A 13,735-nucleotide genomic window follows, 5' to 3' on the forward strand; every position below is an offset into this window, starting at 1 on the left:
GTGTTATTTTATTTTAACAAAAGTAGCAAAAAGAAATCATGTAATTGATGCAGTAGCAGTAAATAACAGTTGAGCCTTAATTGAACCAGTTTTTATCAACAGCAGCGTCTCATACCGTTGAGGCGCCTGTGTTTGTTCCCTTTAGCCTCTGAGGGGAGCGGTCTCTTTGTGTGGATCTCCATCGTGTGGGCGCTTCTTGTCCTGAGCGAGGCAGTCGATGCATCCCCGCTGACGAGGACATGGACATAGAAGACGATCAATACAACGTTCACTGAGGTAGTATACAAAAGATGAATTGAGTCATGATGCTGAATGACAGTGGCTCAATGGTACATTATGTTGTATTACACAACATGTCTAAAATCCTCACTTGTATCTGTACTTATTTACACAGATATATACAGACTACTGCTGTTCATAATTTAGAATATCAGCTCAACTGTGCTAAAATGAAAAGCAGATATATTCTCCTGCAAAGGAGAGCTCACGCTTGCGGACTGTAAACATTTAACGGGGAGGCAGAAATCAGAAAATTGTAATTGAACAATGAGATCATTTGAAAAGACAACAATCTTTCGTACTTGGATACATGCTGAATTAGTTTAGCAACTCATTTTCCACGGCTAGATTACCACAGTTCTCAATAAACTAAACAAAAACTATATTAGAGTATTTTATATTTGTTACCTTCCACAACAAGAAGCCGAGCACTGCCAGCAGCAAGATCAACGCGATCACAGTCAGGAAGATTATCCACCAGACCACTTTGGTGACATGCGCAGCTTTTTTCTCGAGGAACACCGTCAGCTTTATCTGAAGATACATACATTTTAATGTGGTCACCTGTTTGTCAGTTACATCAGTGTGATGGTAGTTACTGCAGAAGTACGCTTGGAATTTAAACATTTATTAAAGCCCAAAAGGTCGAGATGTCCTCCAAAAAAACATTTAAAACACTTTGGGTTACCTTTGTCCCAAGCTTCCCTGGTTTGAGTTCAATATTCTCTGCAGAGTTTGTCAAACTTAGAGTAGCATCCACAACAATGTCCAGGTAGTTCAAAGAGCTGTAATCCTGTGTGGGAGAGGCACAATGAACGATTCATGTCGTTGGACATGCTGGCATTGAAGAGCCACAAAGTCAGATGAATAATTCAAAAGGAAGCCGTGTCATCACGGTTATCTGTCTGAGATGACGGGCAGAAGGCCTTTTTACAGGAGTTAAACACCTCGGTGAAAGTGGTGTTCCAGAGGCGGGAATGCAGAACCATCACTGCAGCGCTGTCCAAGCCCAGCAGAGGGCAGCGTATCTGCACACACTTCAGTCCGTCTGAGCAAGTCTGAAAACAAGGACAACACCCCTGAGGCTCATGTGGAAGCAAACTACAGACAGCAAAAAAATAAATAAAAAAATCAGACAGCAGTTTCTTTCTTCAATAATACTTGAATGATTTCTTACCAAAGTTTTGTATTTCCTTTTTTTTGGAAGAAATGTGAATCCATCAGACGAGAGCGCTTCATGTTCGGCTTCCCGTCTTTTCCTCTTGGAGTCACGCCACCCCTTGATATCACACAGCATCAGGTTAAGTGTTCATTAGTACAGAGCTCGCTTGTAGTTTGATTAATTTAATAAAAAAAGGCAACGGTGTGCATTACCTTTACATGTTTCAGTGGATTGAGCTCATTCACAGGTGAGCAGGGGACAGACTGCACACCTTTACTGCTGATGTGAGTCAAGTACAGAAGCCATTTTCCTACAGCGTTCTCCTTTGGCCAGTGGATGTTTAGTGATGCATTGGCAAAATATTTCAGTGATCTGCCGAAATTTGTTATCTGGTAGACAAATACGATATTAGAACAGTTTCCTTTGAGCTGTTTTTTTTTTAGGGAGGAATCAATTAAATGCATTTTAAAGTGAGTGAGCAACAAATATTGGCTCACTCTAAATTCATATTGAACTGCAGTTCCAATTTCATCCACCGATGTTATGGCGCTCTCACCCCTCCAGCTCTCCCCAAGTGACACCTGGGAGGGTTTGGCTTGTCTGTCAAACAAATATAGACCTCAATGTTATTATTCTTTGATCATTTCAACACAATAAAATTTAAAAAATCTATCTGTCTGCAAGAAAATAAATAGCATAAATACAAAAGACTCGGAGTCATTTACATTTGTGTTTGAATGAGAAAACGGTACAAACATGACCACATCAGTACTTACCCATATACTTGGAGCTCCAGCTCAAAAACCACTTTGGCTAATGCCTCAATTGGTTGAATAGTCTGCACACTCGTCCTGCGTCACAGGAACAACACAACGTGCTGATTCATAACCATCTAAAGCCCACCGATCAGTAACTGATTTTAACCTGCTTACGTTGTCAGGTTCAGAGTGACGTTGACGTCTTTTGTACTCAGTGAGATGCCGGATGTTGCCAGTAGGACATAGAAAGTAACCTGAAGGGAACAACGTTACCACGATACACCTCAAATGGTACTGGACTCAAGTGGAGGATGCTGAGCACTTCTACTCACTTCTGCGTCTCTTCGCAGCGGGTTTCCCAGTTCACAGTTTATTAGTGATCCTTTGTCATTGGCTGCACAACTCACTTGTGTCTCCTTTGAACAAATACATGCAGAAAACAAGGACGTTTGTGTGTGTGTGTGTGTGTTGGAATCAAGTTCTTTCTTTAAAGACAAATATTACACCTTTAACTCCAGATCTATAGTTTATTACTTTAAATACCAGTTTCTAAACAAATTGACAGAAATAAGACTCACCTTTCCTGGCTGCATTGTTAAAATTATAATTTAACATTAGCCATGTTAAAAAGGTTCCCTTTCTCCCTCTTCTACAGGCCCTAGTTTCCAATTTACCATTGCTTTTGTTTCATTATATTTGATACATTATCAATTAATGGGATGTAAATTAAACAAACTTGTTTAGTTTGTTTGTTTTTTGGGCTGAAAGGATTTTTTGTTTGTTGTTCTGCCTGGAATGATCTCAATCAAGGAGACTAAGTATGACCTCTTAGCAGTATTGAGTGCCCTTAGATAATAACTTAGAAACCTTTTATTGATTGTAACCTCTGGTGGGGTTGTGGCATTAACAAAGCATTAACCTCTGGTAAGGTGAGGCTGAGGTCAAAGACCATTCATTGGAAAAAGGGAACGGGCGGAGGTGGCAGCGTACTGTCAGGTTGCAGCTTTCTTTTGTTTAGTTTTCTTTTTCTTCAGTTTAATCTAGTTTTATTGAGATTTTGAATCTGAATTTCTATCAGCAAATGCTTTTTTTTGATAAATGACACTTCCGCATACCGTTTTCTGGAGCCAAATCACATCATCTGCTCTTTATATTTGAATATCGTTCTTCGACTACGCAGTACTTGTATACTTACTGATGCTGCACTGTAGACAATGGAGGAGTAATGAAGAGCATCCGGGAGGCTGATGACTGTGTGACTCTGGTGTGCGTCATCCCCGTTTCTGTTTGTCACAATGATCACCAGAGCTATGTCTTCTTCAGAGGGAGTGATGACTGCAACACCATCCTCCCTACAGACATGACACAACACCCAGAGTGTTCGGACTCAATCACACATATTGTTGTGGGACCAAAGACAGTTCTCATAGCTTTGTTTCTGAGTTTGTTTAGTTTACCTGTTTTCTTCCCTTACCTGGCGAGTGATATGAAAACCTCCTGATTATTTTGTGTTTTTCTGGAACAGAACTTGTACTGTAACTCCAGGTTACTTTGGCAGATGTTGTCCGTGCCACAGCCTTTGTTTATGAAGAGAATCTGGGAAAAACAACAGAGCAGAAAGAGCTTCTTTACCTTCGTCATCTTTTTTGAATCTTAGATTGACTTCCAATGTCTTCTTATGTCTCTCAGATAAATTGACACATTTGCAAAAGTCTCAGTGTTTGTGTGAACAAAGAGGTCTACAGACAGATGTAGACATACACTCGTACCTCTGACACGATGCTTTTTTGCTGGAAGAGGTTGAGGACAGGAGTAACGTCGGGCAGATCTGCACTCGTCCCGGTGGTGTGACTGGAGCTCCACAGGGACACAGTGATGGACACAGGGATACTGTGCAGCCGGTCCTTAATATCACGCTGCGGCAGAGGAGGTGTATCTTGGTTTCATGTGTTCAATCAAGCGTCTGACGAGTCACTTTAAAAAAAAGGGACAATGCACAATGAAACAGTACCAGGAGTTGTAGTTGGGTGTCATTACAGATTTGCCTCTTCTGTCCAGGCAGCTCTAGTTTTCCTTGAGATGAACCCAGAACATCCACTCTGTGGGGAAGCCTCATTTCTTTCCTCTCAGCATCAGCCCTGAACTGGTAGTTGAGTACTGTGAAGGAAGCAGAAGATTATAACGTATACTTTAGCTAGTTAACTCACTGTTGCTATTGCACAGTTTTTCTTATAGTCTGACAAATTACTATCCCAAAAGGCCTTGAGTAGTATTATTAATACCAGCATTACTTTCTATTACAGGAGCTGCTACTGTTCCAACTTCAACATCTGCTGCCAGTTATTCTAATGATAGTGCAAATCATAACTGAATGTTTATTACATTCAATTGTTTATAATTTAAAACTTCAGTATTTAAAAAAAAAACATAATTCCATAAGTTTGACATTTAATGCATTTTAAATTAATGTTCTTTCACTTTATCCATACATCTATTTTCAAAGCACATCACAAAGACAATCAAGCCTCAAAACTTTATATTTAGTTTGAAGAATTTTGAAGTGACAGGAAAGAAACTTACTCAACTCATGGTTGAACGATGCTGGATGAGCCGTGTAGGTAAAGCATGCCTGAGCTGTAAAATAACTTTGAGAAGTTTGTTTAAAGATACATAGGTTCAAAAGCCATCCAGGTTTCAGTTGGATCATGTTGACATTTGTGTTTTTGTACATCTCACCATGTGCGTTCATCACATTGTTCTTTTGCGAGGTCTATTTCAGCGGGCGTTACCTTCAGGGAGATGCTGACGCTGACCACCGGCCGAGCTCTAAAACACACAAGACATGTTACGAAGACACATAATAGTTGTGAGAAATATGTTGACCCTGAGGCCAATTATATTTATTAATATAACCTTTTAACAGTGTCTCTATTGCACAATCCAAAAAGGCGTAATACAAAATTAGATGCGTGAATAATCATAGAAACACAATGGTAAAAAGAATAAAGGAAAAGATGTCGAAAACAATTTGACGTAAGACACAAGCAAAGACAAAATGATGAAAACTAAGTCTATAAAATTGATCTGTAAATTTCTTCTTTGATGTTTCATCTGAACAGTTTAATGTCCAGTCAAACAATAAAGTGTATTATATTGGATCTTTATCGGGTTGTGTGCTTCACATTAAGTTTCAATCATCACCAATATAAAAAAAAACATTTTGATTAGATTTTTTAACTGATGTGTATTTTTTGCTTCATCTCCAAGAGTTTGTGCTGTAACGTCACCTGAACACAAAGACAGAATCAGACAAAGATCCCACAGCCAGGTCGGGGTACTGATTGTTATCCACGTCCAAGTTGCCCGACAGAGAATATCCAAACAGAGAAACTTTATTGGATCCCGATGAGAGTACCTGAGGGGGTCAAAATACGATGATATCAAATGATGTTCCACCACAGATTTGAACTGGTCACCCTGACATTACCTGCACTGGCTTCTTGTTGATGCCATCTGATGAACCGTAGTAAAGGTACACTTGACCAGAGCCGTCATAAGGCGCCCCCACGGCAACATCTGTCAAAGATCAATAAGCACAAAGACGGATGCCAACATGAGTTGGAGACAGAGATAGTAAGTACATCCCACATTTTTTTTCCAGTTCGTTTACACCCGAGTCTAAAATACCGAAACAAATTATAAGTATAATAACTACATGTAGTTGACTAAGCATTTGTGTGTTCTGCCGTTCTGTTATTGCAGATGTGCTCACGCTTTTGAGTGAAATATAAATCTTCTATAAAACATTCTCCTTATTACAAATAAAAAGCCCAATTCAAAGGTAATAAAGTGACTTGTTAATACTAAATAGATCAAATTTGAGCTCCCTGGCTTCTCTCACTTTGGGGTTTTCTTCTCCAGCATCACTTGGGCTGGTCTGACTGGTGGCTTATAGTGGGCCAGGTAAGCAAACTTAAAAAAGATGGGTACTGTGTGTTTTAATATAAATACCATATCTGTAATGACCCCTTGTGTCCACAGAGGTCGCTGCTCAGCAAACGTTACATGGGCTAATTTTTAGTAGTCTAATGAGAATTGAGTATTTAAAGATTAAAGCAAGTATACTTTCTTACTGCCGGTCTTTTTAGGAAGAGTATGATATCTGATATTAAAATGTCACAACCTCCATAACCATCTTGATTGATGTCTCCTACGTTTTCCACTGCGAGGCCAAACATTGAGTCTTTGTGTCCAAGAAGTTGAGTTGGAACAATTTTCTCCCAGTCTTTTCCTTTGCTGTTGATATAGATGTAGACTGCTCCTCCAACCAAACCATCTTTAATAAAGAACTCTGGCGCTCCGACAGCGAGGTCCTCCCACCTGCACACACCAAAGCAACACGATGCACAACTCCCACAATCTCGTGACAAACAGGGCGAAATGTTTGTTTTGGCTCAATGCTAACATAGTGATATGAATTGTGGAGAACATTTCTGTGACAGCATGAAAAATATCTGAATGTTGATACAAATGAGGTAGATACAAGCAGGGATTTAAGATTTAAAGACGTAAAGACAGGTCTTTAAAGCTGCCTTCAAAAAAAAAGGTGGACAAAGCAAACTTCACGCCACATGGCTAAAGTATAGAAATAAAAATGACAAAAGAAGGAAAGGTCATGGCATGAACTGCAAACAGGCCAGCAGACTCTTGTGGGGGAACACCAATGTTCAATGTGGCAACGATTTAAAATGTGGTCAGCAAACTCATGTCGAGCTGTCCATTCGATTTGGATAATAATTTGATATCTCTTGTCTCCTAGTAGCACTAAAATTTAGCAATCCACAGAAATCTGGCAAATTCTTTGGGCAATTTTTGACCTTTGAACAAATGATGAGGAAACATCCAACCATCAATAATCATACAAATATTATGTCAGTATAGACTTTGATTATAATGATTTTACTTTGAACCAAACCATATTATAGGATAGGATTGATAGACAGACCCGTGAAGCCCATGCAAAAGAATAAAAAGGAAATAAGTGTGAATGGAAGTCTTATCTAAACCTACCCATCAGCATTGAAATCCACCACAGCCACATCGTAGCCAAAGGAGGAGGCCAGGCCTGGACCAGAGAGGATCAACTCCACAGACAAACTTTTCCGTGCCTCAGGATCCGCCTTCAGAAATGCCACCTGGCCGCTGTAACCGCCTCTGGGCGCTCCCGATACGATGGTCAGCTCCCCCTGTCTGAGGAGGGCCATACCAGAGTCAGTGGAGAATCCTGGAGACAGAATGACGCTCTGATGTTATATCCTATGAAAAAGGAATACAGATGGACTTTGAAGGGACTGACTCAGACCAGACGAGAAACTGACCCAGGTAGCTGTTTCTTTGGAGAGGAATGAGTTGCATGTTGAACTGGTCAATATCCCCAGTCTCACGAGGATCTACGCTGGAGGAGTCCAGGTTATCCAGGCGCTCCAGACGCACGATTCCTTAAACACAGCGAGAAACAGAATACAACTTTGGGAGCATGAAAATAGACTGATAGAGTTGTCTAGAAATAAAGTGCCAGGGTAGGATCCTCCAGATGCCCCAAGAGAGAGTGAATAATAACTTATTGGAGGTGATTGGAGAATAGATAATTGCAAGAAAAGATAAGTTATGAGTTTGTACAATAAGTTGTCCTTGGCCTCCTGTCATTATGCAAAAGTATTCCTCGGGCATAGAAAGTTGAGTATCACTGCAAGTGCAAATGTATAAAAATAAAGACCGTTAATTTGTCATAATTACTTTAAATGCAATAAAAGATAGAACTTGTAAAAAATATGCTAATTTTCCATTGAATGCCACTCAAAGTGTATCTTACCTTTCCACTGATACGCTCCTGGTGCTCCAAACAACAGAGATGTGTTGTCCTTTGCAAAAGATGCTCCATGACCCTGTTGGCAGTATGCAAACCAGTCCGGGTCCCTTTGACGTCTGCTCAAGTGTTCGGAGTCACAAACCACCCTCCTCCACTTCCTGTGCTCCTTCCCGACCTGCAGGTCATCTCCTAAGAGGTAACACTGACCCGTCACCAAGCGAGGGACATGAAGACTCGGTCCCGGGCTCCACTGCTGGTATCGATGAGCACAAGTCTACAAGGGAAAGAGGATCAAGTTACTGTTGGATTTTTTTAATGATTTTCTTTATTGTCCTGTGAAGGAGGAGTGTTTGCTTACCATTATATTTTTACCAGGACCTTGGCTCGTCACTCTAACTCCCATCCACTGGTTGTTTATGCCTTTACTGTCGAGGAACTCTGGGAAAATAAACATGTTGAGCTCATCATGAGGCAGTAATTCAGTGTAATCACATTCAGTAGGTATTCAGATATTTTACTTAAAAAGTACCAATAGTGCAAGTCCTGCATCAAAAGTGTGATAATGGAGTATTACTTAAAGCATGAAAATTAAAAGTATTCTCTCTGCAGTTAAATACCCCATGTGGCTGATATCTTCTTATTCATGTCATCATTAGATATTTAATACTGATGTATTAACGTGGAAGCCGGATTTTACGCCTGTACCTGCTTACGGTGGAGCTAGTTTGAACTATTTTATATATATAGTTATTTATTGAATATGACTATAAATATCTTTTTAAATAATGCTGCAAAGTGGGTATTGCTGCCAAAACTACATTATGTTGTTTTTATTAACATACAATGACAAGAAAGCATCTTATCTTACTTATTTAAAAAGTACTCTATCTCCCTTGTAGAAGTTGAAAGTATTCTGAAGTAATTACAATATGTACTTATTTAATTAAATATCATATTAAACATACAAAGCTTAACAAACAAACCTTCGTTATCAAACTCAATGGGCCGGCAGCGCTGGGATGTTTTAGTAAGATCACACTGGTAAACAACACCTGTAACATTTACTTGGTTTTGGTGTTTTGATCGTGGTGCGCCGACCAGCAATCTGGGGAGAAATACCTCAAGTGTTGAGACACAGAGTTTCACTTAATTCACTCAAACTTGATCCAACACTATCATTTTCACTCACAGGTTCCTTTTGGCCGGGTTCAGCTGCTGGTGGAAGGCAACCGAAAATCCAAACAGGCTTCCTGGATCTCCATTTCTCTGCAGCACATTCTGGGTGTCCAGATTGAAAGCTGCAACATTAAGAGTCCGAAGGTGCCAGAAACTCAACAGATAGACCACGTGCCAGTGCTCTGCCATGATTTAAAAACATGCAATCTGTCCTTTCTTGTGCTGTGCCAGTACTCTCTTGAGAGCACTGAGGGAGTGTAAGCCCTCATAGAAAAAGGATTGGCTTTAGCAGGTGCTAACTACCTCACTGTAGACACAGAAAGAAAGGGTGTGGTGGCAATAAATGTATTTTTATAGTGAGGGAGCAACTTTGTCCACCTCCATGAGTTGATAACTGTAGTTAATATTTATCAACTTCTGCTTTGATGAATGTCGAACCTGAGACACCCTGTGAGTAAAAGTCTCCTCTGCTGGCAGTGTGATGACAGTTGATCCCAAAATGCAAAACATGCAAAAATAATGTTAACAATAAGAGCGTCAACAAGCACATGGCTGGATGTACCGGAAACATGCCCTTGTGTTTACTCCAACATGCTCTAAGCATTATGGGAACTCATGACTTCTTGTTTAGGAACAACCAGCTAGCTGCTCATTCACACCTGAGATTTACCTTGTAAAAGCACACTTTCCTCCCACCATGCAACAGTAAATGTATGAATTAGTTGGGTGGCGATTAACAATGTAATTTTATTCATGTAACAGATCAAAGATGTCTACACTGTCAAGGCCAATAAACTTCTGCTATTGCTAACCTATAGAATTTGTTTTGTTAGTGTAATTTAGATTCAATGAGTGTTAAATGAAGGTTAAAATCAAATTTCCACGCAAGATAGGATCCCTAATTGTTTTTGTAAAATCTAACTAAAAAATAACACTGTAACTATAAATATAATGGTGCTTTCAACACATGCATAAGTTTCTTAAGCGTTAAATAAACGTTACGAGTTTTACAAAAATATACTATTCAAATCAAGTATTTATTTTTGTTATCTAATATGTTCTTATATCTCTTTTTCTATGATTTTTGCTAATCATAAAAAAAGAAATGTTACTATATTTTGCAAGTTCACAGGGTTCCTACAAGGACAATACACAACACGTTCAATAGGCACTATTGAAACACAGGAAATTGCGATAGGGTGCAAGGCTTTTCTAACTTGCCCCTTTAATTTAGATTTGAAGACAGATGTTGAATTCAACAATTCCTTTCATGGTAAACTCAAATTCAATTCCCTCAGTAAAATATTAGCTATTGTTGTCATGGTCATCGTTGTTAATGGCTGTTTTACATAAGGGAACTTGCACTTGAAGCCCAGTGAACATTTATCTAAAATATTTAACCAACAAAGTATGTATTACAATTTAAATTGGAGATCTCTTCAGCTGAAAACTCAGTTGTGTTTGCTTAAGCACACAGCCACGCCAGATATACCAAGGTTTAAATACTCGCATCAGTGCAGGCAGAGACCTCAGATCAATTTTGTAATCATTAGGCGGAGTACCTAAATAACTCATCATCCAAATCATTCAAGGAATACTTTGACATCTTCCCCCTTTAACTTTCAACTTCAAAAAGCCGTTTCTCGATCCCAGCCACCATTACTGTAATACAAAACAAAACAATCAAAAGCATTACATAAGCTGCATTTTGTAGATTGTCAAAAATGTAATTGAGCTGATACATTGACAAGTGCATTATTCTTCATACGTTAGTAGCATCTTTGGGTAAATGGTTCCTCAATTAATTTTCTTCTGGGGCAGATAAACTTTTGATGGTCAACTACTCACTTGACAGAAACTCCTTTTTCAGGGCCCCCTATCAATCCATGGTTCTCCCATGAATGTAATCTTCAAAGGATTTACAGGACTGCCATTTTTTTTTTTACCCCTCCATAACTTCAGACCGCTTTCCACCATGTTGTCTCTGGATACACAAAACCCAAAAGTCTTGCTGAAATCCACCTGTGGTATTACCCACCTGATAACATCATTGTTCTGTTACAATTCTTAAATCAGTAAGTTATACGTTTTATTTTGAAACAGGAAATGTCCTGTAACTTCTCAGGTGACTTATGATCAGGAAGTGAAGGAAGAACATGGTCCAGAGCTGCTGTTTTCAGCTGTTTCCAATCCAGTTGATCTGCCTGCATCTTATGCCTTTTGATGGCGTCGTTAGTATGTATTTATTCGTTTTATTGTTACTTATGATCGCAGATGACTATTTTAATGACTACTCTGCGATAACTATTGTTTAGGTTCATGACAGAATTATTAAGTATTATAAGTATATGTTGAAATACAGTGGTTTACAGAAACATGTAGATAAATCAGTATTAACACAAAAAAAGTTGCGTTTAAATCAAAGCAATATATTTCATTAAAGAATCAGTATATTTACATTGTGTGTGTGTGTGTAAGCATAAAGAGAAAGCATTTTATTTGTATTCATTATGCCTTTTGTGCGTTGTAGTTTTACTCTTTTTAACATCATTAAACCTGTGCACAACAGACAACTGTCTTCAGAGTTGTGGTGTCAGGAAGGAGTTTGTCTCACTGGTGTATGGTGTATTACAGCACATAGACTGAGGGCAGTGACGACCCTCTCTGCCACTGGCCGCCAGGTGGACGGGGCATAGTGGGGACACCTGGCTTCATTAGTGGCCACTTACTTAAGAGGCCCTTGGGTCTGAGCTCTGGCGCTCTCTCTTTCTCCCTGAGACACCAGGTTGGGTTTGTGCACCACTATCGGGTTTGTCTTTGTTCGTTTCGTGCCTGGTTCGTGACAGGTGGGGGCTCGTCCAGGATTAATTTGATTTGTAGAGGCTGTTTTGTAATGGAAAGATTGTTTTGTTTGAGACACGGTGTGTCTGGAGGAGGGGAGGGGGAAGGGGGGATGCATTATTAAGTGACAGTGTGTTCGTTTTGACTCTTGTGGCGTGTCCCTGGTTAAGTAAAAGATGCACGGTCCATTGATCGTGTTTTTTTTTGGGGGGGGGGGGGGGGGGGGAGTTTGGGGACACATCCAGAGCTGTCAGGTGGGTAACCAGCTTGCTGGGGGCCTAACCGAGCTGCTGGTTTCAGTGTTTGATGTAGATTAGCCTCTCGCTAATCTACATGAAGACTACGGTTCAGTGAGGTTAGTTTTTTTTGTTTTGGGGTGCACAGTTTAGAAATAGGGACTTCCACATTAGTTTGGAGGAAATATTATTTGCTGGCTTGGTTGTGACCTTAGAGCTGCCCTACTATGGCAGTTAAAGGTTGTTTTTTCTCCGGCTCCAAGTGAAGAGTTTTTGGATAGTTGCTCTAGAGTCGTGTTCAAGGAGGACACGGGGACTCGGCCCCTCGCGACATCTGGTTTGACTTTGCCCCAGCAGATAGTACTGGTTGCACCAGACTTGCACCAAAGCTATGGTCAAGAACTAACATCAAAGATGAATAAATTCAAATAAATGTTTTAACTAGTCTACCCTCTGAGGGCAATGGTCTTCTCTGGATGATGAAGCACATCCAGCAGTTATTGAAATAGGTCCAGATGTCGGATGGCGTTTAAGCGTGACGCTGTTCAAGGATGGAGTTTATGCCCTTAGGAGGCGAGAGTAGTGTCCCTCATGCTCTGATTATCTTGCTGACTAAAAAGTATCAGCTAATTAAAATGTAATCTTAGAGTGGATGTGTTGTTTCTCCTTATTTTTTCCTGTTTTGTGGTTTCTCAAACCTGATAGGTTACCGGCTTAGGGGAGGGAGTTACTCTAAAATTGAGGTATAATCACCTTGGAAATTTTTTTTTCCCCCATGCCGAATCACTTGCAGGAATTTCAGCATATAATTATGGGGGAATAAAGGTGGTTTCAATCTGGCTGGTCTGGTCCACCATTAGATGGACGCCATCCTCTTCTTTGTGATTTACATTGATCCCACAAACCATTCCTTGAGATATTCCATGTAGCAGAGTACCTCCTTGCTTACTCATAAAGTCCCAGACATAGTTTATGATGTTGTTACAGGAAAGTCTCATTTAGATAAAGATCGTTACCGCTCATAAAGTTAAGATTTTCTCTGAATTGCATTCATTGACGGCTGCCAATGTCTTGGCATTCCATAATCTCACACTGATCAAAAGGCGCAGTTCGTAATTATCGCAAGTGAGAGGAGGCTTGAAACAATTTACGGCATAGTCCACCGACTGGAGGATCTGGTCCTCCATGCCCTTTATGTCCTCACCAAGAAAAAAAGTGAGGGAAAAATTATTAAGGGCCCCCGCACAATGGCATCCCTCTAATGTATTTCACACCCGTGCGTCGCTGAAAACTGGGGTTTAAAGGGGAGTGGCTTCTCCGCACTCTGGGAGTCGTGTTTCAGTCAGTCTATCTTCGCTTTCCACCTGTCTTGGCGTCTCAGCTGACCTGGTGTGTGTAAGCCGAACAAAGGCCC

General features: G+C 40.1%; 1 protein-coding gene across 1 annotated transcript; it reads right to left on the minus strand.

The window, feature by feature from the left end:
• Nucleotides 1-45: 45 nt before the first annotated feature.
• LOC137788659 (integrin alpha-6-like) lies at nt 46-9,465 on the minus strand. Its single transcript, XM_068581640.1, has 25 exons — nt 9,258-9,465; nt 9,052-9,173; nt 8,427-8,506; nt 8,072-8,342; nt 7,578-7,697; nt 7,270-7,483; nt 6,383-6,579; nt 5,687-5,775; nt 5,487-5,614; nt 4,936-5,025; nt 4,780-4,844; nt 4,211-4,356; nt 3,969-4,115; nt 3,674-3,795; nt 3,395-3,551; nt 2,532-2,615; nt 2,374-2,453; nt 2,218-2,292; nt 1,939-2,041; nt 1,654-1,830; nt 1,457-1,558; nt 1,227-1,337; nt 968-1,072; nt 688-813; nt 46-228 (listed from the first exon to the last, which is right to left on the minus strand). The coding sequence occupies exons 1-25, from the start codon at nt 9,431-9,433 to the stop codon at nt 142-144; spliced, it is 3,174 nt and encodes a 1,057-aa protein (XP_068437741.1). The 5' UTR covers nt 9,434-9,465; the 3' UTR covers nt 46-141.
• Nucleotides 9,466-13,735: the final 4,270 nt, after the last annotated feature.

Source organism: Clinocottus analis, unplaced genomic scaffold (genome assembly GCF_023055335.1).
Source record: "Clinocottus analis isolate CAN_PGR_092001 unplaced genomic scaffold, fCliAna1.0.p SCAF_10, whole genome shotgun sequence".
NCBI lineage: Eukaryota > Metazoa > Chordata > Actinopteri > Perciformes > Cottidae > Clinocottus > Clinocottus analis.